Genomic DNA, 25,798 nt, shown 5'->3' with positions numbered 1-25,798 from the left:
ATAATTCTGAACCAATTCATTGCATAGATATAATTAGAGTACAGTTTGGGGACAAAATGAGATAAAAATGTATAGTTATCTCACAGTTTTATATTACATGGGCTAAAAAGCAAATAAGCTTTACTTTAAAAAATCCCTTTTCATATACCCTAAATATGAACCTAACCTTGTTTTTAGTTTCTGCTGGCAGATCTAAAACAGTATGCTGCTGCTGTGCCTTTTTATGTCAAGCAGGTAATAAAGTTATTGCAGCAGTGTTTTCAAATCAGGATGAATAAAATGCCATGGTAATGTATAGGATATAAAATTCAGTATGCAAAATTTGCAGTTTTGTTGCTGAAATGATTCTTCTTGTTTCAGCACTTTAGGCAGCAGGAGAGAGCCATGTTATAGAGATTAAATACTGTAATTCCACAGACCTTGCAGTTAAAAAACAATGAATACATATCACATGGGGACTGAAAGACAAAATAGCTGTTTAGGGTTAGGGTTAGGGTTAGGGTTAGGGGTTAGGGTTAGGGTTAGGGTTAGGGTTAGGGTTAGGGTTAGTGTGGCATGTTTAGTATCAAAATTTTTTCCTACTCTGAATTAAATTTTTGTTCAAGAAACTCAAGTTACTGGTGTACATTCAGCTATTATTAGTGCAATTGTATATTTTGATAAAATGATTGATATTTTATGTTCAAATTTGTATATATATATATATGAAATTTTTCTTCACATGGAAAATCTTTTTTTTTTAAGTTTAATTGATTTGATTTGACTAAAAGACAAAAAAGAATTATTATATGGGTTTGTAACTGTGCCTTTTTTTACAAGCTGGATAAATCATTTGTTGCCACTCAGTCACTAAGCAATTGCCTAGAAAGTGTTCCTTTGTTCCAGTCAACTAACTCCTTTAATTAAATAGTAACACTTTGTAGGTGCTGTGTATCATTGTCAGAGCAATTGGCTAGCTACATGGTTCAGAGCTCAAGGTGGTAAATCTTACATTTTGAGGACTTAATTTCATCATCCAAAAATAAACAAATTAATAGATAAATACACAAAGTTTTACTATTGCCATCTCCAAATTATGGTTCTCACACTGAAGTAGCAATCTTTGTTTTCTTGTATGGAATAGACAGAATTTATGTAGATAAATTTTTCTTACAGTGGCATGGATAACTTTTTTTTTCAAGAAAAAAAATGTTGAGCCAGCCACTCATTCTGTAATTATATTATTGAACTTAGGCACTGTGACAGACACTGAGATTGTAACGGTGAGAAAGTTTTATGAGCACGTTACAAATTTTATTGGAAAATAGAGAAAAAAGAAAAAGCAGGATCACTCGTGGTCTCACAGTTCCCCAATCACTGTTATTAGCTTTTTGGTTTATTTCCTTCTGGTGGTGGTGGTTGGCGGTTTTCCTTCCTTTCTTTCCCTTTCTTTCTTTCTTCCTTCCTTCCTTCCTTCCTTCCTTCTTTCCTTTCTTTTTCTTTCTTCCTTTCTTTCTTTTTCTTTCTTTCTTTCCTTTCTTTCTTTCTTTCTTTCTTTCTTCCTTCCTTCCTTCCTCCCTTCCTTCCTTTCTTTTTCTTTCTTCCTTTCTTCCTTTTTCTTTCTTTCTTTCCTTCCTTCCTTCCTTCCTTTCTTTCTTTCTTTCTTCCTTCCTTCCTTCCTTCCTTCTATCCTTTCTTTTTCTTTCTTCCTTTCTTTCTTTTTCTTTCTTTCTTTCCTTTCTTTCTTTCTCTTTCTTTCTTTCTTTCTTTCTTTCTTCCTTCCTTCCTTCCTTCCTTCCTCCCTTCCTTTTTCTTTCTTCCTTTCTTTTTCTTTCTTTCTTTTTCTTTCTTTCTTTTATTAATAGGGGTATACTTTTTAAAATGAAAACAAATGACATTTGTTGTATAATCTTCACAACTTGTGTTCTTGAACTGTATGGTGAAATTCTATTGAAATACCATAATTTGTGTCACCATTTTCCTATTGTAGAATATTTTGATTTCTTAATTTTTTGCTCTTCTAAATATAGATTTAATCTTCTCCTTACATTAAATTTCCAGAAGTGGGATTACTTTAGTCTATAAACACGTTTTTATTTCTTGATTTATAGTTTTCCAAAAACGTCAGTTCAGCCGTCGATGAGCAAGTTGTATACTCACATGCCCACTTAACTATGCCTCACTGACAATGGTCAAGCCTGTGTGAGTAAATGATCACATGTTTAGGGTTCGCACCCTCTTCAAAATTCTGCTCCAATACTCTTTTGAGAAATAGAAATGTAAGTGATCTAATTTTAGGTACGCATAACCCATAGATTGCTGAGGGGGAGATTATTTTTAACATTGTGGTGTTTTTCCAAAGGAGCCTTTGGTATTTTGGACTGGAGGATTCTTCATTATGTGGGACTATCCTGTGTATTTCATGATCAAGTAATCCTGGCCCCAGCCTACTCAAAGCAAGTGACACTCCTCAATCATTTGAACAACTACTGTCAGTGGAAAATCACTGGGAGAGAATGAAGAAACTCTTGTTTAGATAGATATAATTAATGCTGATAAAAAAACACATAATATAAACAAACATACATAATATATCATTAAAAAAGAACTTTGTTATTCAGTTGCATTTTTTCACTTTATTTAAACTATTTCTGCCTACTTATAGCTGTAAAATCATGGGTGCTTATCTCATGCTTCTCAGAATTTTTTGTGTATGTGAAATTTTGTGAGTATGGGCAGTGGGGCACAGCACACACTCTTTTGCTGGTCTACACCCGTGTAATTTTCATGGAGATAATAGGTAACAATGGCTCCTTTTGTTTGATACTTGGTCTAGGTGCTGGCATAGGAACCTCAGGTTTAACAACGTCCAGACTTTGGCATATCTTAGCATTAACTTTATTTGACCAGTTCAAGCTTATGAGCCACCTGAATGATATGATTTGAAAAAAGTATCTTTCATTGGATTGTTGGATTTAAAAGAATTTTAATATATTAAAGAAATTTTTTTATTTAAAAATCTATCAATGCACAAATGTATAAACATAATTAAAATAGTAATTTATCTGAAAGATGATTTATAGAATTTACTGACTACTTAATTAATAGGAGCAAACATTATGAGATAGTAGCCAAAAGAGTGAAAGGAGAGGTATTTGGCTGCGTAAGGAATTTGTTAGGACTGGAAATCTGAGCTTTCAGAGAGATAACAGATTGAAAATCATGAAAGAACTGTTACTCTTCTCATAAATCTGCATTACAGTTTATAAAATGTGGCTGCAGGAGAAACCTTGTTGAATATGTCTGAATATTTTCAAATATGTATTTCATGTTTTTGCCTCTAAGGAAAAATGAAACAAATTATGTTGCCATACATATGATATCAAATGTGCCAAAACACTGCTTCTAATTATCTATAACCTGCTTTTCATTTCTTATGGAAGAAAAGGCCACCTTCCATTCATCAGTGTTATTATTTCAAATTTCTTGAAACACTCAAGTACCATTAAATTATATTGTTATCCTTTTGAGGCATAATTTAAGATCATTTAAAATTATTATAGGGTAGCTGATAAATAAATGCTTGAATTATTTAGTACACTGATGTTATTCTTCCTGCTCTTCGTCTCTAATGTTCTTTTCTGTTTACTTGAGCATTTAATATGTGATAAGGAAGAAGATTAAACAACATGAAGCATGAACTTTTGAATATTCTTTTTTAACTGGAACTAGATCAAAATTTTAATGAGAAGAATGATAAAGAAATAGAATAACATTGATTTGAAGTGATTTGTTTATTTAAGTAAACAAATGATAGCAAATAAGAAAATATCTATCTCCAAGGCAAATATTCTAATTTGATTTTTACAGGAATTTAGACATAGTAAGGGAACATTGACTCTTTGTAGCCATTTTGAGTAGTAATTTTTATCATCTCTATTTTCATTTCATTAAAAAAATAGCAAAAACCAGACAATGTAGTTACATTATTGTCTCTTAATTCCACTGCTGTGAACCTAGATAGGAAATTTTCCTAGAATTATTTTCCTAGCTTCCTATTACCTGGAGAAAAGATGGAGCTGAGATGTCTCCCAGGAGGAAGGATGAGTTCATAGTCCATGTCAGTGATAGGCTGAAAAATGGCACCAAAGATACAAGATCCTAATCTCTGGAACCCATGATTATTACCTTATCTGGAAAAATGATCTTTGAGGATGTGCTTAAGAGTCTTGAGATGGGAGAGTATCTTGGATTATCCATGTGGACCTTGCATGTAGATATAATCACAAGTATCCTTATAAGTAGAGGGGAGAGACGGATTTGACTACAGAGAGAAGAGGAGAAGGCAGTGTGAACAGTGAAATAGAGATTGCAGTGATGTGGCCACAAGACAAGGAATACCAACAGCTAGCAGATATTGGAAAAGGTGAGGAACTGATTCTTCCCTAGAGCCTTTGGAGGAAGTATGTCCTGTTACCACCTTTATTTCGATCCAGTGATACTGATTTGGAACACCTGGCCTCCGGAATCATGAGAGAATAAATTTCTGTTACTTTAAACCTCCACATTTGTGTTAATTTGTTACAGCGGCCTTAGGAGACAAAGGCATTATCATTGCCTGCTTCTAAAGTGAGACGGCTAATGTCGAGATACTTTTTTGTCAAGGCTTCTTTGACAAGTAAATAAAACAATTTGGAAGGAGATAGGATTGAGAGGTATTTAATATATTTATTTGGAAAGACAAATGTAGAAGTGTCATTTACTTGATATTTACTTTGTTGAGTGACTTTTTTAGCTTCATAGCTTCTACGTCTGATTTTGCATTTTATTAATTAACTCAGTGTTGATAAGTGACACATATGTTTGTAATATAGCATTGTAATAGGAATAATTGGATGAGAATACACTTTCATAATGACTTACCTTGATTTCAAGACACTTAAAAATTATTTGAAATAAAAAAGACAAATAAAGCAATTTGAATATATAAGTGCAATTTTATAATAGGTTTAGCTCTAGAATAATAAGTCATTAATAGAAAGTTAGTTGGTAACATTGGCAAAGTTTATCTTGTATTTTGGGCATTTCATGCTTCAGTTGTTACCTACTGTACATTTGGGATTTATTCACACCACACCTCTGGGTCTGATAGTGTATTAAGTTATGAAGAATATTAATATTGCTGCTGAACAATTACTTGTTCATTTGCTAACTGATTAAGATTCATGCATAATTTATTGAAATGAATAGAGATTTTATAAATAAGCCTCCTTGTTCTCAAGGGCCTATATACAAAATGCATATGCTAATATGAGGCTACTTTTTACCTCCACCATAAAAATTTAATATGTATTGGTATATTAGTCTCATTAATGCTAGGTTTCACTTATAATCATGTTGTTAGTCAATGTATATGTTTTTAAGCCTCTCTGAACTTTGCCACAGTTCCAAATCTGAACTACTGCTTTGATTACTGGACTGCTCCTTTTGTTGGCTTGACCACTGTAAGTGAGATGTAAGACTAATCAGAGTGAATTGTTGCCCTTCTTTGGGCCAAGAACCTGATTACATCAAACTCAGTTCTTCATGTACACAAAACACTAGTGTTGAATATTAATTTTCCATTTTAAAATTTATATGTTCTCTGGCAGAAACAAAACAAAGCAAAATAGCATCAAATATAGGTCTTGTTGACATATTGAGAAATGTAAAGTCTTTTAAAATTCTTAAAATTATGCCTAGTTTACCAATGAGGAAATTGTAATGCTAAGAAGTTAAATAACAAATTCAAGTTTACTCAGCTATTAGTGTATGCATTTTTTGAAACTAGATCTGTTGATCTTAAATTTCATTTTCTTTTACATGTCATTTCTTTAAAGATAGAAATGATAGAAGAAATATTATGCTTTACTTTTTCACTTGTTTCTAATAATATGTTTTGTTGTAGCTTTCCCCTTCCTTTCACTTCCATCTTCTGCTCTCCTTTTTTGTTTTCTCCTTATTTTCCATGACAGTGATGTGCAGGGTTTTGATGGGTGAGATTTAACACTCAATATACACTTATTAGGTCAGGTTTCATAATACCCATAAATTTATAGATTAATAACCAAGGCTTGTTATTTATAATTCATTTGGCAAATTGTTCTGTCATGTTAAATATCAGACCTCTTCAGGTTATTGTTCAGCTATAATGTGAGTGAGGCATTGCTGCTCTGGGTTAGAACCCCAGTAAGCTGTGAATTTAGCATCATTTCCTACTTAGATTAGTCAGTATATGAGCCATCTGGAATGAAAACAAACATTGCACATATGAGGCAGCTCAGTTTATTCGCAAAATACAGACTGCTTCTTAAAATATGTGCAACATTTAGATAGTCTGGGAAGATATTTGCATTTTTTCTATTACATTCATTTCTCTATTCAGTTTCATTTTAGTTTAAGGTTCAGAAAGTATATCAATGTTCTGTTTGTCTACCAAAACTTTTGTGAACTTGAAATACAGTTGTTAGACTAGTTGGTAAAACTTCATGATATGAATTGTCTAGCTTTATCTTTCTTTAGCTGATAAATGAAAATTCTAAACTATTTTGGTATTATTTAAACATTTTCTTCTGTAACTTCTCAGTTGAAGTCAGTTGTGAAATTGGAAATAATTGACCCTCTACCCAATTTTGACTATATATTGTTGAAACAATTTTCAAACCATAAGGAAGAGATTTTGTACTTAAAGTTTATAAATCAGGTGTTAAGAACTACTTTTCCATAGAAATAGAAATAATTCTAAATGTAAACAGTTTAAATAGCATGTGAATTATCTTTTTTAATCTTAGCTTTATTTTCGCTTATTAGTTTTTCCCTTTGGCTGCGCTACACAGCATGCGGGATCTTAGTTCCCAGACCAGGGATTGAACCCGTGCCCCCTGCAGTGGAAGCATGGAGGCGTAACCACTGGACCGCTAGGGAAGTCCTGCTTTATTTCCACTTTGAACAGGAACAGTAGTGAAGCACAAGTTCATATAATTTTACTGATAACGGGTTTGAAAGCTGTTGTCATAATGAGCCATGATTTTTGATAGGAGTAACTTTATATTCTTCAAGTGATTTTGGAGAGAAAAAAATTAGTATTACTCACTAGATACCTCTCCCCCCACCATCTATTATTCTTTATCTCACTATCTGTTTTCTACATAACTCTCAATTTAAAATAATGAATTCGTTGATTTATTGTTATTATGTCTCCCTTGCCATATTACATGTATAACCAATGTGTGGGATAGCTTAGCAATTAGTACCTACTCCGTAAATATTTGTCATGTGAATTTTGGAGGAAACTTCTTGAAAATTACTTTAACCTGTGTAGAGATTTAGGCCAGCTGTCTTATTCCTTATGTTAAGGCTGTTTGTAATGCAGGGGTTCATAAGGTGGAAACTATACTTTGGAGTTTAAAAGCAAATCCTGGGCTACAGCTGGAAACCTGTAGCAGAAGGTAGAACCTGTCTATTAGTTTTTTGCACTTTCGTATTCTAAGCATTCATTGCCATCAAGATAGAAAATCCAGTTTAAAAAATATTGGCTGTTTTTCCTTAGCTTCTGTCTATCTGCATCTTCTCCAATCCACCCCTACCTGTGATGGAGGGGAGGACACCAAGAGAAGCATTGTGTGGTTGCATTTAATAGTTTTTTTATTTATTTTTTACCAGATGTAGAGCATCCTTTCATATTTTTAATGGCCATTTTGGTACGCTCTTCTCTGAAGTGTCAAACTCTTGCTCATTTTTTTTTTTTCAGATTTCACTTAATGGGTCAAAAAGGATCTTGCTGTGATTTGTATCATAGACTGTTCTGCCTGTTTTACTCTAAGAGTTTGATAGTGTCTGGCCTTACATTTAGGTCTTCAATCCATTTTGAGTTTATTTTCGTGTATGGTGTTAGGGACTGTTCTAGTTTCATTCTTTTATATGTAGCTGTCCAATTTTCCCAGCACCACTTATTGAAGAGCCTGTCTTTTCTTCACTGTATATTCTTGCCTCCTTTATCAAAGATAAGGTGACCAGCTGTGTGTGGGTTTATCTCTGGGCTTTCTATCCTGTTCCATTGATCTATATTTCTCTTTTTGTGCTAGTAACATACTGTCTTGATGACTGTAGCTGTGTAGTATAATCTAAAGTCTGGGAGCCTGATTCCTCCAGCTCTGTTTTTGTTTCTCAAGATCGCGTTGGCTATTGGGGGTCTTTTGTGTTTTCATACAAATTGTGAAATTTTTTGTTCTAGTTCTGTGAAAAATGCCAGTGGTAGTTTGATAGGGATTGCATTGAATCTGTAGATTGCTTTGGGTAGTAGAGTCATTTTCACAATGTTGATTCTTGCAATCCAAGAACATGGTATATCTCTCCATCTGTTTGTATGGTCTTTAATTTCTTTCATCAGTGTCTTATAGTTTTCTACATACAGGTCTTTTGTCTCCTTAGGTAGGTTTATTCCTAGATATTGTACTTTTTTGTTGCAATGGTAAATGGGAGTGTTTTCTTAATTTCACTTTCAGATTTCTCATCATTAATGTATAGGAATGCAAGATATTTCTGTGCATTAATTTTGTATCCTACTACTTTACCAGATTCATTGATTACCTCTAGTAATTTTCTGGTAGCATCTTTAGGATTCTCTACGTATAGTATCATGTCATCTGCAAACAGTGACAGCTTTACTTCTTTCCGATTTGGCTTCCTTTTATTTTTTTCTCTTCTGATTGCTCTTGCTAAAACTTCCAAAACTATGTTGAATAAGAGTGGTGAAAGTGGGCAACCTTGTCTTGTTCCTGATCTTAGTGGAAATGGTTTCAATTTTTCACCATTGAGGACAATGTTAGCTGTGCGTTTCTCATATATGGCCTTTATTATGTTGAGGTTCTATGCCTACTTTCTGGAGGGTTTTTATCATAAATGGGTGTTGAATTTTGTCAAAAGCTTTCTCTGCATCTATTGAGATGATCATATGGTTTTTATCCTTCAGTTTGTTAATATGGTGTATTGCATTGATTGATTTGTGTGTAGTAAAGAATCCTTGCATTCCTGGAATAAACCCCACTTGATCATGGTGTATGATCCTTTTAATGTGCTGTTGGATTCTGTTTGCTAGTATTTTGTTGAGGATTTTTGCATCTATGTTCATCAGTGATATTGGCCTGTAGTTTTCTTTCTTTGTGACATCCTTGTCTGGTTTTGGTATCAAGGTGATGGTGGCCTCGTAGAATGAGTTTGGGAGTGTTCCTCCCTCTGCTATATTTTGGAAGAGTTTGAGAAGAATAGGTGTTAGCTCTTCTCTAAATGTTTGATAGAATTCGCCTGTGAAGCCATCTGGTCCTGGGCTTTTGTTTGTTGGAAGATTTTTAATCACAGTTTCAATTTCAGTGTTTGTGATTGGTCTGTTCATATTTTCTATTTCTTCCTGATTCAGTCTTGGCAGTTTGTGCATTTCTAAGAATTTGTCCATTTCTTCCAGATTGTCCATTTTATTGGCATAGAGTTGCTTGTAGTAATCCCTCATGATTTTTTGTATTTCTGCAGTGTCAGTTGTTACTTCTCCTTTTTCATTTCTGATTCTATTGATTTGAGTCTTCTCCCTTATTTTCTTGATGAGTCTGGCTAATGGTTTATCAATTTTGTTAATCTTCTCAAAGAACCAGCTTTTAGTTTTATTGATCTTTGCTATTGTTTCCTTCATTTCTTTTTCATTTATTTCTGATCTGATTTTTATGATTTCTTTCCTTCTGCTAACTCTGGGGTTTTTTTGTTCTTCTTTCTCTAATTGCTTGAGGTGCAAGGTTAGGTTGTTTATTCGAGATGTTTCCTGCTTCTTAAGGTGGGCTTGTATTGCTATAAACTTCCCTCTTAGAACTGCTTTTGCTGCATCCCATAGGTTTTGGGTCGTTGTATCTCCATTGTCATTTGTTTCTAGGTATTTTTTAATTTCCTCTTTGATTTCTTCAGTGATCACTTCGTTACTAAGTAGTGTATTGTTTAGCCTCCATGTGTTTGTATTTTTTACTGCTCTTTTCCTATAATTGATATCTAATCTCATGGCGTTGTGGTCGGAAAAGATACTTGATATAATTTCAATTTTCTTAAATTTACCAAGGCTTGATTTGTGACCCAAGATATGATCTATCCTGGAGAATGTTCCATGAGCACTTGAGAAAAATGTGTATTCTGTTGTTTTTGGATGGAGTGTCCTATAAATATCAATTAAGTCCATCCTGTTTAATGTATCATTTAAAGCTTGTGTTTCCTTATTTATTTTCATTTTGGATGATCTGTCCATTGGTGAAAGTGGGGTGTTGAAGTCCCCTACTATGAATGTGTTACTGTCGATTTCCCCTTTTATGGCTGCTAGTTTTTGCCTTATGTATTGAGGTGCTCCTATGTTGGGTGCATAAATATTTACAATTGTTATATCTTCTTCTTGGATCGATCCCTTAATCATTATGTAGTGTCCTTCTTTGTCTCTTCTGATAGTCCTTATTTTAAAGTCTATTTTGTCTGATATGAGAATTGCTACTCCAGCTTTCTTTTGGTTTCCATTTGCATGGAATATCTTTTTCCATCCCCTTACTTTCAGTCTGTATGTGTCTCTAGGTCTGAAGTGGGTCTCTTGTAGACAGCATATATATGGGTCTTGTTTTTGTATCCATTCAGCCAATCTGTGTCTTTTGGTGGGAGCATTTAGTCCATTTACATTTAAGGTAATTATCGATATGTATGTTCCTATTCCCATTTTCTAAATTGTTTTGGGTTCGTTATTATAGGACTTTTCCTTCTCTTGTGTTTTTGTCTAGAGAAGTTCCTTTAGCATTTGTTGTAAAGCTGGTTTGGTGGTGCTGAACTCTCTCAGCTTTTGCTTGTCTGTAAAGGTTTTAATTTCTCCATCAAATCTGAATGAGATCCTTGCTGGGTAGAGTAATCTTGGTTGCAGGTTTTTCTCCTTCATCACTTTCAGTATGTCCTGCCACTCCCTTCTGGCTTGTAGAGTTTCTGCTGAGAGATCAGCTGTTAACCTTATGGGGATTCCCTTGTGTGTTATTTGTTGTTTTTCCCTTGCTGCTTTTAATATGCTTTCTTTGTATTTAGTTTTTGACAGTTTGATTAATATGTGTCTTGGCGTATTTCTCCTTGAATTTATCCTGTATGGGACTCTCTGTGCTTCCTGGACTTGATTAACGATTTCCTTTCCCATATTAGGGAAGTTTTCAACTATAATCTCTGCAGCAGCAGCCTTAGCGTCTCCTGCCCGTCTCTGGTTTCCGAGCTTTTAGCCGCAGCTCGCGCCCGTCTCTGGAGCTCCTTTAGGCAGCGCTCTTAAAACCCCTCTCCTCGCGCACCAGGAAACACAGAGGCAAGAAAAGGTCTCTTGCCTCTTGGGTAGGTCCAGACTTTTCCCCGGACTCCCTCCCGGCTAGCCGTGGCGCACTAACCCCTTCGGGCTATGTTCAAGCCGCCAACCCCAGTCCTCTCCCTGAGCTCCGACCGAAACCGAAACCGAGCCTCAGCTCGCAGCCCCGCCCGCCCCCGGCGGGTGAGCACACGAGCCTCTCGGGCTGGTGAGCGCCGGTCGGCGCCGATCCTCTGTGCGGGAATCTCTCCGCTTTGCCCTCCGCGCCCCTGTTGCTGTGCTGTCCTCCGCGGCTCCGAAGCTCCCCGCTCCGCCTCCCGCAATCTCTGCCCGCGAAGGGGCTCCTAGTGTGTGGAGACCTTTCCTCCTTCACGGCTCCCTCCCACTGGTGCAGGTACCGTCCTTATCCTTTTGTCTCTGTTTATTCTTTTTTCTCTTGCCCTACCCAGGTACGTGGGGAGTTTCTTGCCTTTTGGGAGGTCTGAGGTCTCCTGCCAGCGTTCAGTAGGTGTTCTGTAGGAGTTGCTCCACGTGTAGATGTATTTCTGGTGTATCTGTGGGGAGGAAGGTGATCTCTGCGTCTTACTCCTCCGCCATCTTGGAAAGAGTCCTATGTTGGAAGATTTTTAATCACAGTTTCAACTTCGTTACTTGTTATTGGTCTGTTCATATTTTCTATTTCTTACTGGTTCAGTCTTGGAAGTTTGTGCTTTCCTAAGAATTTGTCCATTTCTTCCAGCTTGTCCATTTTATTGGCATATAGTTGCTTGTAGTAATCTCTCATGATCCTCTGTATTTCTGCAGTGTCAGTTGTTACTTCTCCTTTTTCATTTCTAATTCTATTGACTTGAGTCTTCTCCCTTTTATTCTTGATGAGTCTGGCTAGTGGTGTATCAATTTTGTTTATCTTCTCAAAGAAACAGCTTTTAGTTTTATTGATCTTTGCTATTGTTTTCTTCATTTCTGTTTCATGTATTTCTGATCTGATCTTTATGAGTTTTTTCCTTCTGCTAACTTTGGGGTGTTTGGTTCTTCTTTCCCTTTTTGCTTTAGGTGTAAGGTTAGGTTGTTTATATGAGATGTTTCTTATTTCTTAAGGTAGGATTATATTGCTATAAACTTCCCTCTTAAAACTGCTTTTGCTGCATCCCATAGGTTTTGGGTCATCGTGTTTTCATTGTCATTTGTTTCTAGGTATTTTATGATATCCTCTTTGATTTCTTCAGGAATCTCTTGGTTATTAAGTAGTGTATTGTTTAGCCTCCATCTGTTTGTATTTTTTACAGATTTTTTCCTGTAATTGATATCTAGCCCCATACCGTTGTGGTTGGAAAAGAAACTTGATACGATTTCAAGTTTCTTAAATTTACCAAGGCTTGATTTGTCATCCAAGATATGATCTATCATGGAGAATGTTCCATGAGCACTTTAGAAGAAAGTGTATTCTGTTGTTTTTGGATGGAATATCCTATAAATATCAATTAGGTCGATCTTGTGTAATGTATCATTTAAAGCTTGTGTTTCCTTATTTATTTTCATTTTGGATGAGCTGTCCCTTGGTGAAAGTGGGGTGTTAAAGTCCCCTACTATGATTGTATTACTGTTGATTTCCCCTTTTATGGCTGTTAGCATTTGCCTTATGTATAGAGGTGCTCCTATGTTGGGTGCATAAATATTTACAATTGTTATATCTTCTTCTTGGATTGATCCCTTGATCATTAGGTAGTGTCCTTCTTTGTCTCTTGTAATAATCTTTGTTTTAAGTCTTTTGTCTGACATGAGAATTGCAACTCCATCTTTCTTTTGATTTCCATTTGCATGGAATATCTTTTTCCATCTCCTCACTTTCAGTCTTTATGTGTCCCTAGATCTGAAGTGGGTAGATAGCATATATACGGGTCTTGTTTTTGTATCCATTCAGCCAGTCTATGTCTTTTGGTGGGAGCATTTAATCCATTTACATTTAAGGCAATTATCGATATGTATGTTCCTATTACCATTTTCTTAATCGTTTTGGGTTTGTTATTGTAGGTATTTTCCTTGTCTTGTTTTACCTGCCTGGAGAAGTTCCTTTAGCATTTGTTGTAAAGCTGTTTTGGTGGTGCTGAATTCTCTTAGCTTTTGCTTTTCTGTAATGCTTTAATTTCTCCGTCAAATCTGAAAGATATCCTTGCTGGGTAGAGTAATCTTGGCTGTAAGTTATTCCCTTTTATCCCTTTAAATATGTCCTGCCACTCCCTTCTGGCTTGCAGAGTTTCTGCTGAAAGATCAGCTGTTAACCTTATGGGGATTCCCTTGTATGTTATTTGTTGTTTTTCCCTTGGTGCTTTTAATATTTTTTTCTTTGTATTTAATTTTTGATAGTTTGATTACTATGTCTTGGCATGTTTCTCCTTGGATTTGTCTTGTATGTGACTCTCTGTCTGTGCTTCCTGGACTTGACTGTTTCCTTTCCCATATTAGGGAAGTTTTCAACTATAATCTCTTCAAATATTTTCTCAGTCCCTTTCTTTTTCTCTTCTTCTGGGACCCAAATAATTCGAATGTTGGTGTGTTTAATCTTGTCCCAGAGGTCTCTGAGACTGACCTCAATTCTTTTCATTCTTTTTTCTTTATTCTGCTCTGCAGTAGTGATTTCCACTATTTTGCCTTCCAGATCACTTACCCGTTTTTCTGCCTCAGTTATTCTACTATTGCTACCTTCTAGAGAATTTTTAATATCATTTATTGTGCTGTTCATCACTATTTGTTTGATCTTTAGTTCGTCTAGGTCCTTGTTAAACGTTTCTTGTATTTTCTCCATTCTATTTCCAAGATTTTGGATCATCTTTACTACCATTATTCTGAATTCTTTTTCAGGTAGACTGCCTATTTCCTCTTTATTTGTTAGGTCTGTTGGGTTTTTACCCTGCTCTTTTATCTGCTGTGTGATTCTATGTCTTCTCATTTTGCTTAACTTACTGTGTTTGGGGTCTCCTTGTCACAGGCTGTAGGTTTGCAGTTCCCATTGTTTTTGGTGTCTGCCCCCAGTGGCTAAGGTTGTTTCAGTGGGTTGTGTCCCACTGAAACCCTGGTGGAGGGGACTAGTGCCTGTGTTCTGGTGGATGAAGCTGGATCTTGTCTTTCTGGTGGGCAGTTCCACGCCTGATGGTGTGTTTTGGGGTGACTGTGGCCTTTTTATGATTTTAGGCAGCCTCTCTGCTAATGGGTGGCATTGTGTTCCTGTCTTACTCGTTGTTTGGCATGGTGTGTCCAGCAGTGTATCTTGCTGGTCATTGAGTCGAGCTGGGTCTTGGCGTTGAGACGTAGATCTCTGGGAGATTTTCGCCATTAGATATTATGTGGAGCTCGGAGGTGTCTTGTGGACCATTGTCCTTAAATTGGCTTTCCCATCTTAGAGGCAGAGGCTTGACGCCTGGCTGGACAAAAACGGACAGACAGAACCCTAGGACAAATGGTAAAAGCAAAGCTATACAGACAAAATCACTCACAGAAGCATACACATGCACACTCACAAAAAGAGAAAAAGGGAAATATATATATATATCATTGCTCCCAAAGTCCACCTCCTCAATTTGGGATGATTCATTGTCTATTCAGGTATTCCAGAGATGCAGGGTACATCAAGTTGATTGTGGAGATTTAATCCACTGCTCCTGAGGCTGCTGGGAGAGATTTCCCTTTCTCTTCTTTGTTCGCATAGTTTCCGGGGTTCTGCTTTGGATTTGGACCCACCTCTGCATGTAGGTCGCCTAAGGGCGTGTGTTCTTCTCTCAGACAGGACGGGGTTAAAGGAGCAGCTGATTCGGGGTCTCTGGCTCACTCAGGCCGGGGGGAGGGAGGGGTACAGCGTGCGGGGCGAGCCTTTGGTGGCAGAGGCCGGCATGACGTTGCACCAGCCTGAGGCTCTCTGTGTGTTCTTCTGGGGAAGTTCTCCCTGGATCATGGGACCGTGGCAGTGGCGGGCTGCACAGGCTTCCGGAGGGGAGGTGTGAGGAGTGACCTGTGCTCGCACACAGGCTTCTTGGTGGCGGCAGCAGCAGCCTTAGCGTCTCATGCCCTTCTCTGGGGTCTGCGCTGATAGCCGTGGCTCGCGCCCGTCTCTGGAGGCTCCTTTAAGCAGCGCTCTGAATCCCCTGTCCTCATGCACCAGGAAACAAAGAGGCAAGAAATAGTCTTGCCTCTTCGGCAGGTCCAGAGTTTTTCTCGGACTCCCTCCCGGCTAGCCGTGGCGCACTAACCCCCTGCAGGCTGTGTTCACGCAGCCAACCCCAGTCCTCTCCTGGGATCTAAGCTCTGAAGCCCGAGCCTCAGCTCCCAGCCCCCGCCCGCCCCGGCGGGTGAGCAGACAAGCCTCTCGGGCTGGTGAGTGCCGGTCGGCACCGATCCTCTGTGAGGGAATCTCTCTGCTTTGCCCTCTGCACCTCTGTGAGTGCGCTTCCTCCGCGGCTCCGAAGCTCCCCCCCTCCACCACCCGCAGTGTCCGCCCGCGAAGGGGCTTCCTAGTGTGTGGAAACTTTTCCTCCTTCACAGCTCCCTCCCCGAGGTTCAGGTCCCGTCCCTATTCTTTTGTCTCTTTTTTTTCTTTTCTCTTTTGCCCTACCCAGGTACGTGGGGAGTTTCTTGCCTTTTGGGAGGTCTGAGGTCTCCTGCCAGCGTTCAGTAGGTGTTCTGTAGGAGTTGTTGCACGTGTAGATGTATTTCTGGTGTATCTGTGGGGAGGAAGGTGATCTCCGCGTCTTACTCTTCCGCCATCTTGAAGCTCCTCCCATTTAATAGTTTTTCTTCATATAATTTGCTTTAACTCATTTAAAAAATACCTTCAAAAGAATTTAGGGGACCTTCCCTGGTGGCGCAGTGGTTGAGAGTCAGCCTGCCGATGAAGGGGACGCGGGTTCGTGCCCCGGTCCGGGAAGATCCCACATGCCGCGGAGCGGCTGGGCCCGTGAGCCATGGCCGCTGAGCCTGCGCGTCCGGAGCCTGTGCTCCACAACAGGAGAGGCCACAACAGTGAGAGGCCCGGGTACCGCAGAAAGAAAAAAAGAAAAAAAGAAAAAAAAAAAGAATTTAGGAGCAGTTATCACTTTTTATAGATTAACACTTTCCTTTAAAGTCTTTTGGCCTCGCCAATAAATGTTCTTACAGAGATTCAAAGAAGATCCCACCTGATAGCAATGTACTAATTAGAGACCATATGGACAGAGCTAGAGCTATGGGGTCCATAAAATTCAGTATCAAATTTCACCTCATTGTTGTTAAGGGAAAAAATGCTCTAATTCATTATTCATCATTTCCATTGGTATAATGTTTCCCAAAGTTTCCTTCAAGCAAATTATGTAAGCTATTCAAAATTAAATTACAGTGTACCTTTGACATTTGAGTTTAATACCTGATGCATTGCCTTATCACATGCTACTCCCAAAGGCCAGTGATATACAATGATTTGTGATTTTCTTCTGTGTAAATTTCAGTTTCCTACACTGAGAGGTGGATGTATGGAAACAAGTCAGCACCGGGCATCAGCCCCTGAGTTCAGCTTTGCTATGCCTTCTTTTCATTTCATCTGCAGGAAGTCTTCAGAAGTAAAACGAAAGAAAAACAACAAAACCAGCAAAAACAAAAACAATACTTGGCCATATTTCATGAACGAAATGAGTTATAGCAGTATTCATTAATTTCGAGATTTGTAAAGGTCTTAGTATGCCAAGAATGTCAAAGATCAACTGTACTGTGTTTAGTTGCTAATCAGAGCTATCCATCTCTAAATATTTTCTCTTTATTTCCCTTGGTAACCGTGTCTTTACAAATTTATCTCCCGGAGAGGTATGTTTTTAATAAAAGAAAACTTGTGGTAAAAGGGTCATATTCCATCTGTGAAAGTATTTGCTCTTTAAAAGTACAGTTTCCAGACCACTCATTACCAATTTTAAGTATTTATTATGAACTCCTAAATAAATTATTCCTTAAGCCTTTAGGCTTCAAGAGATATTACTGTATCTATGTACTATAGTCGTTTGGATTTTTAAGTAATGAGATTGCACATTTGTCTCTCCTAGAACCACCAAGACCCATTGCTCCTCCCCAGCTGCTTGGTGTTGGGCCTACATATTTGCTGATTCAGCTAAATGCCAACTCCATCATTGGTGATGGTCCCATCATTCTGAAAGAAGTAGAGTACAGAATGACATCAGGATCCTGGACAGAAACCCATGCAGTCAATGCTCCAACTTATAAATTATGGCATTTGGATCCGGATACTGAATATGAGATCCGTGTTCTACTTACAAGACCTGGTGAAGGCGGGACAGGGCTTCCAGGACCTCCACTAATCACCAGAACCAAATGTGCAGGTAAGACTGAAGAGCCGACCACTCTGCCAGTGAAGGAATCTAGCATAAGACATATAATTTTCATACAATATTAAGAGTACTAATTATTTGGTACATGATTAGTCACACTATTCTAAGAGTTCCAGTTGTAGCCTTAAGTATGTCATAAATTTGACTGATTTAAGGGCAGTGTGAATGTTTCTCTTTTATTTTTCAGTAGTATTATGAATCCACAGTCTTTTCTTGCATGGTAATTTTGCTTGGCTTGCTTGTATTTAGTCCAAAATCTCTGATTGATGCAGGTGAATGTATTATATAGAGAGAAAACCTTTGCAGTTCAAGCAAATGTTGAATACCTTTCTACCATGTGGAAATTGTCTTCCTTGATAATTTTGTTATGGTTAATGCAGAGGCCATATCTGATAATACACATAAGAAAAGTTACCCTCCTATTCAGAAAATCCTGTTGTTGAGGATTAATGCAGCAGCTTGGCACCCAGCTGTAAAATACAGAGGCTTTCCTTATGTTTTTAAGCCTTGCATTGCCCTCCTAATGCCTGAAACAGAGTGGTGAAAATAATAGCACAGGGAGAAAACACAAAGAAAGAATAAAAAGTAAAATAAAAAGTAATATAAAAGCATACATCCTAGTTCCTTATTGTACAATTGTTATAATGAGAGAAAATGTTAGCTATTTATTAAAAGCCACTGAAAAGTTTGTCTAAGTTATTAGAGTATACTTTTAGTGCACTGTTTATTTTATTGCTGAAAGTAGTTTAATTTTTTAGTTCAGTTGAAAGAAACATTTTTTTATCCATCAAGCATTATGTTGAAACACCTGCAAAGTTAGTACCTGGGTCTATGCGTCTTGAACATTTATAGATTTAGGTTTTGAAAATTGAAAACTAAGACCGTGGGGATCTATGAAAATGTAAATGCCTGTAAAATGTCTTTTGTTTCTTTAACATCTGTTTAGCAGTTACGGTATTCTGAGGCTACCCACCAAGAGTACTGATCTAAGATGAAAGCAAAATCCATGCAATTACCTAATGTACTGTCATCCCTAAATATTTTTTATTCTGGTTCAATTTTTGTATGTTAATATTTATATATTAACTGTAAATATTAATATATTTCATATATTACCATTGAAAAATGCTCACCAATAGGAAGCTTAACTGCTCCATCATTAGTCTCAGATGTAGACAATAGAGTCTAGTAATTTGCTGATTGGCATCATACATTTATCCTGTGGTTGAAAAATAGCTTAACCTCAAAAACACTGGGTAAGTCTCCATGGCTCAGCCTAAATCACACAAATTGCTTTTCAAATTTGTTGTACAGCTATGTCTTTTCATTCTAGGTAATGTGACAAATTATTCTTATTGTAGTAGATGAACTTCCTGAGGGGAAAAACAATTTAACTCTACAACCTCAACTAGTCAGAAAAATAATTTAAAAAGGAGACAGTATGGAAACTGAGAAGTAACTCACTCTTCCAAAATTAATATCCAATGCTAACATGAAAAGATGAATAGTGATGTCCATTTTACTGAAGATAGTGCCTACACATATTTTCTGATAAAATTACCTTTTTCTGCCTACATTTAATCCTTATAAGGTATATACAAATTAAAATAATAAGTGTTGATTTACTATTCCAGAGATCTTCCTTGTGACTTTTTGTGCCCTAACTTCTTTCTTTTAAATATCTCATCTGCCTTCTTATTTTTTTATTTCATCAAAATAGATCCTTAAAAATTTACAGTACCACACAATGTGTTGTTAATATAATATAATTTTTTAACTTAGGAATTATTTGAAATTGGTCATTGGTGTGAAGGCCAATGGAGATGGCAAATAAATGAAACTGTGGGGGTTTTTTTTAAAATATATCTTTATTGGAGTATAATTGCTTTACAATGTTGTGTTAGTTTCTGTTGTACAACAAAGTGAATCAGCTATAAGTATACATATATCCCCATATCCCCTCCCTCTTGAGTCTCCCTCCCATCCTCCCTATCCCACCCCTCTAGGTCATCACAAAGCATCCAGCTGATCTCCCTGTGCTGTGGAACAGCTTCCCACTAGCCATCCATTTTACATTTGGTAGTGTGTATATGTCATTGCTACTCTCTCACTTCATCCCAGTTTCCCCTTCCCCGCTGTGTCCTCAAGTCCGTTCTCTGCTCTGTGTCTTTATTCCTGCCCTGCCACTAGGTTTATCAGTACTGTTTTTTTAGATTCCATATATGTACATTAGCATATGGCATTTCTTTTTCTATTTCTGACTTACTTCACTCTGTATGAATAACTCAATTTTGTTCCTTTTTATGGCTGAGTAATGTTCCATTGTATATATGTGCCACATCTTCTTTATCCATAGCAAGATCTTTTTTGACCCACCTCCTAGAGTAATGGAAATAAAATACAAAATAAACAAATGGGACCTAATGAAACTTAAAAGTTTTTGCACAGCAATGGAAACCATAAACTAGACGAAAAGGCACCCCTCAGAATGGGAGAAAATATTTGCAAATGAAGCAACTGACAAAAGATTAATCTCCAAAATATACAAGCAGCTCATGCAGCTCAATATAAAAAAAACAAACAACCCAATCCAAAAATGGGCAGAAGATCTAAATAGACATTTCTCTAAAGAAGTTATACAGATTGCCAACAAACACATGAAAGGGTGCTCAACATCACTAATCATTAGAGAAATGCAGATCAAAACCACAATGAGATATCACCTCACACCAGTCAGAATTGCCATCATCAAAAAATCTACAAACAGTAAATGCTGGAGAGGGTGTGGAGAAAAGGGAACCCTCCTGCACTGTTGGTGGGAATGTAAATTGATACAGCCACTATGGAGAACAGTATGGAGGTCCCTTAAAAAACTAACAATACAACTACCATATGACCCAGCAATCCCACTACTGGGCATATACCCTGAGAAAACCATAATTTAAAAAGACACATGCACCCCAGTGTTCATTGCAGCACTGTTTACAATTGCCGGGACATGGAAGCAACCTAAATGTCCCTCGACAGATGAATGGATAATGAAATTGTTTTAAGGCTAGTTATGCTGTATTAAGTGGATGAAAAGAACATGTTGATGAGCATTGATTTATCCCTATTGAATACTTACCTTCAGAATGCATATTGAGCTGCAGTAAGTAAAAATAGGACTGTAAAGTGTTTGAGATATTTTGCTTTGAGAATAACCTTATCTGTATGGGAGGGGATAGAGTAAAAATAACTTACACTCATAGCTGCTTTCAAATTTATAAATGTCTTGACATTTTGAAATAATATTGGTCTTTTTTTCTGATATGTTATTTGAGAAACATTTAAGTTGTGGGCTCTGTGGCATAAAATGGTATCAAGCTCACTCATCTGTAGTTTTACTTCCAAATGTAAAAAGTTTTTTTTTAAACTATCTTTCACATGGGGTGAGTCTTTGTCACATATCTTTATTAATTTATTTATGTCCTCATAAGGTGTGTTTGATTCAGGTTTTATGGTAGAAAAGAAGCGCTTATAAACTAGATTTCCAGGTACATTGTAGATTGGAGAGAAACTGGTTACTGTTTTACAGGAATGTCTACTAATCTTGCTCTATTATTAGAAAAAGAGGGAAAGCTTATGCAATTATATATTCTATTAATTTTTAAATAATCCTGAAAAGCAGAAGTTGGATATAATTGATAAACATCGCATGTCTAAATACAGAGTCAGTAAAGGTTAAATTTATGATGTCCATCCACTTCTCTTCAAGGTTCCTTTCCCCAGGTTTAAGATCCCTCAGACCCTACCAACACCAGCATCATCACTAGACTCAGCCTGGTGTTTTATAACAACAAAATAGAACACAACTTATGCTATGATATTATCTGATATTTAGTACAAAAATTCTTCATAGTCTGTGGAAATGATCCCTTTAAGACACCAAACATAACTTTTGGAGAAGTTCCCATCTAATTCTATTAAATTGTGCAAACTCAATACTGGTTCTATAAACCATTCCATTTTAACAAATATTAGGAGAATGTCATGGTGTAGGGTAGTGTTTTACCATTAATATCATCTGGTTGAGTAAATATTTATTGTTTTGAAATAGCTATTTTAATGCATTCTACATGTTAGACCACCCAGAAGCCTTTGAAGATAAGTATAAAATTTTTTTAGCTATATGTATGTGTCTGATATCAATTTCACATGAATTTCTTATAAGTAAAAAAGGGATGATGATTACTTTCAGTCTCTCAGAAATTCTTATTTTATTTTAGTGTATCACAGAGGAACAATTTTTGACTACTAGGGACCTATCAAAGAGTAAATTAGTTACTATTTAGTATCTTAAAAACTCCATTTTAATGTAGTTAAGCCTTTGAAATTTTACTTCTGGCAATAGTAAACTTCTTTCTTGGCAGAGATCTGTCAATAAATAATTTTACAGCAAGTTAATGAAATGGTTTTATTTATGTATTAATGAGTATATTTTGTAATTTAAATGCAAGTGTAGATTTTCATGTTTCAGTATTGATTGGTACTGCTTTATAATTATTTGGATATTATTATCCCAATTTTGTAGCTGGTGAATCTAAGATTCAAGAAGAACAAAATAAAAAACAATGATTTGTCTAACCTCAGCCAACTGGGCAACTGGGGCTCACACCCATTTTCTGGAACTTGAAAAGCCTGAATTTTTTCCCCTCTTTCTCCTACTATATGCGATCTTCCCCCCCGCCCGCCCCCCTTTCAGAAGAGTGTAGCCTGAGTAAATAAAAGTATGAAGTCTGGGAGGGATGTACCTTTTAAAAAATTGAATCTTCATGGCTGAATTATTCCTTGAGAAAACATAGCTTAATGTTTGCAACTTCAATTTTATTAAAAGCACAATTGATTAGTGTGCTTAACACTCAAGTATACACTCTTAAATATTTTAAACAGTTAAAGAAGTGTAAAAAATGTTTTACACTATCCCTTTCTGAAAATGTCCTACCTAGTTGCCAAAGCTGTGTTTTTGTTTTCTTTCTGAAGTACGTTAAAATCATTTGGTAAAAGTGCAATTACCTGCTTCAGGGTTACTCAAGTTAGAAGAGGTGGTAATTACAGCTTCTGGTGGCTGTAGCCACCTACACTTGCCTCATGCTTCTCTATGTGCCTGAGGGGTATGATTACTTCGTTGTTAGCTTACAGCCTGACCCATGTTATTGTTCACATAATGCTTTTTCAGGCATTTTATACATTTTTAAAAAGGTATAAATGTGACATTGTCTTAAATGGGAAGTAATTCAGAAACTCCACTGAACAGTCAAAGAAAGCATACTTGTTTTTTCAGTGTGTCTATTTCCTCTGGGTATACCATCTGGTACAGAAGCTAAGAAAATACAGTTTTCTCTTTCTCTTATTAAATGGAAATAAAATATGCCATCATCAGTAATTGTTTGCATTGCTTGCTTTGGCAATTGCATGTTAAAATTGCTCTTTTAAAATTGCCTTCTGCTTCTGGGTAACCCATTGTGGCACTGCTTTATGATTAACTGACATTTTAACAGCATCTCCTTCATAGGGAAAGTCAAGAGTTCAGGGTGTCCAGAACGTAGTATGTTTACACAGTTGGGAAAGCTACTCTCTACTCTTATATTGAAGTTCAGTGCTCTTGGCAATTCTCATTGAAAAATGTAGATCTATGAAGCAGTGAAAAAGAGAGTGTCTTATTTTAAATGTAAACATTTACTAAAACTGCATTTTTTTCTCTCCTAAGTCCAAAATGGAAGGAAACAAAACAAAACAATACTCAGGCATACACCAGAAACCAGAGAGTAAGGAATTAAATTTTGGCCTTTTGGCTATAGTATCATCAGCAAAGTGGAACCATATATTGATTTTTATTGTGGTCTAAGATAGTTATCAATCACAAAGACTATTTATCATTGAAACTCAGCCTTGCAGTTAAACAAAAAACAAAATAAACAGCTCTGTAAGAATTGGTATGGTTTAACAGTATAAGGTTGCCATATGGTTTGATTTCAGTTGAAGGTTTATATCAGTGCTTGTTTTAAAATGTTTTTGAAATTTATTAATATGATTTTTACATGGCTTCTTTATTGTTTTTGAGCAGAAAATTTTAAAGGCAATGCTATTATTATTGAAGTAAAAAAAACTAAATATAAAAAGCCATAAGAAAAGTAATGGAAAACAACAGTTCTTCACTTTTCTTAAAAATCTAAAAGAGTAAAACCCTCTTATAGATTTTTTTTCTTTTTTAGTGAGTAATAACCTGATTTTGTTTTTCAGGTTCTGTAGGGAATATTTCAGTTTGAAAGACATTTATCTATTCAGAGAAACTTTTATTGGCTTTGTCGTTTGTTAACAGCACTGGGTTAAGTACTAGGTCTTCAAAGTTATACAAGCAGTGCCTTGCACTTAAGATCCTAGTAGTCACGAGGGACAGCCCTATAAACAAAGAGTAAAATGCAAAGTGAAAGCAGTGAAGCTCTTCCTGTTTTTCAAGAAAGTGTTTCCAAGAAGCTGTCACCAGGAAAAGATGGCTTTTAAACTGGATCTTAAAAATTGACTATGAGTTTTTAAGGCAGAAAGAACAGAAAACAGAATAAAACAGAGGGAACCATATGCCTATCCCAGTTGTTAACATTGCTGCTGTTTTTTGGATTATGAAAATAGATGGAGCATTGACTGACTCTGGGCTGTGGTAGAACAGAAGCTGCAGGTGGGATGTGGCCAGGGCTAATGTAGCCCAGGCTGCTATCCTGTTGTTTTTAAGAAGCAGATTGACATTACTGGATTTGCTTTTAGAAAGGTCATCTCTCTGTGGAAGAGGAGTTAGAACTAAGGAAAGACTGGGAGCGGAAAGACCATGAAATCATGCTTATAATCAAAATATGCTGTCTATTATCTTCACTATAGCATGTCTCTCTTACTGTAGATCAGAAATAGGAAATCTGTAAATTCCTGGAAATATTGTCATTTCTAATAATCAAAGTTCCTTTCATTAAAGGGATTTTAAAGATATTTTATAGCTGATCTAACTTACTTTATTGTTTGATTTACTTTTCTTTTTCAAATATGTGGGTCAACCAGTGTCCTTAATGTGCATGCAAAATCCATGGTATAATACGTTATTGTAGAGGAGAAAATTATGAAGGATTGGAGAGAAATTCAAGAGCTACTGTGTATTTAATGGGATATTTATTCAATTCATAAATTTTATTGAGGTTGGAGTTGTATACATTGCCGTGCTGAAGACCGTAGAAGATACAACATTAGTAGGACAGGCTTCCTACTCTTCAGGAACTGACAGTCTAGTGTAAGAAACCATAATACCAATAAAAATATAGTAAGTTATATAATAAAAATACAAAGCACTTTGGAACTCCAGAGATGAGAGGGTTAATTTCTGACCCCAAAACCATTTTTCTCCAGCAATATGTTTGAAAACAATATCAACCATTCTTTCCTGAACACAGCTGGATTAACACTTCTGTTAGCCTTATCCCTAATTCCTTAACTGTGAAATAATGTATAAAACAATGTGCAGCCAGTAGTCACCATAAGGATGATTTGCCTTCTCTTTTTCCTTTCTTCTAACACATAGGGAAACTATATGCACAGATGGAGGCATTAAATTGAAAATATAATTCACATCCTAATTTTTTTTATTTTTTAAAGATTTATTATTTTATTAATTTATTTTTTGGCTGTGTCGGGTCTTAGTTGCAGCATGCAGGATCTTTGTTGAGGCATGTGGGATCATTTTTTCGTTCAGCGCGCAGTCCGCTGGGGTTTCTTTCTAGTTGCAGTACGCCAACTTCTCTCTAGTTGTGCTGTGTGGGTTTTCTCTTCTCTAGTTGTGGCACGCAGGCTCCAGGGTGTGTGGGCTCTGTAGTTGTGGCACACGGGCTTTGTTGCTCCGCGGCATATGGGATCCCATTTCCCCCACCAGGGATCGAACCTGCGTCCCCTGCAATGTAGGGCGGATTCTTTACCACTGGTCCACCAAGGAAGTCCCTCACATCCTAATTTAAATTATCAAAGTAATTGGTGTGGTTGCTTTTGAATTCTCTGGGGC

At 36.6% G+C, this 25,798-nt stretch overlaps 1 protein-coding gene across 4 annotated transcripts in view; it reads left to right on the top strand.

Moving 5' to 3' along the window:
- PTPRK (protein tyrosine phosphatase receptor type K) overlaps positions 1–25,798 on the top strand; it is a 573,018-nt gene that overhangs the window by 338,501 nt on the left and 208,719 nt on the right. For all 4 annotated transcript variants that reach the window (XM_007461250.1, XM_007461251.1, XM_007461249.1 and 1 more), the window contains exon 7: positions 17,422–17,715. In XM_007461250.1, the coding sequence (XP_007461312.1) occupies positions 17,422–17,715 (294 nt within the window). The remainder of the gene's footprint in view (positions 1–17,421; positions 17,716–25,798) is intronic.

This window comes from Lipotes vexillifer, unplaced genomic scaffold (assembly GCF_000442215.2).
Source record: "Lipotes vexillifer unplaced genomic scaffold, Lipotes_vexillifer_v1.1 scaffold201, whole genome shotgun sequence".
Lineage (NCBI taxonomy): Eukaryota > Metazoa > Chordata > Mammalia > Artiodactyla > Lipotidae > Lipotes > Lipotes vexillifer.
Note: the sequence above shows the minus strand (reverse complement) of the source record. Positions and strands in the feature narration are given on the sequence as shown.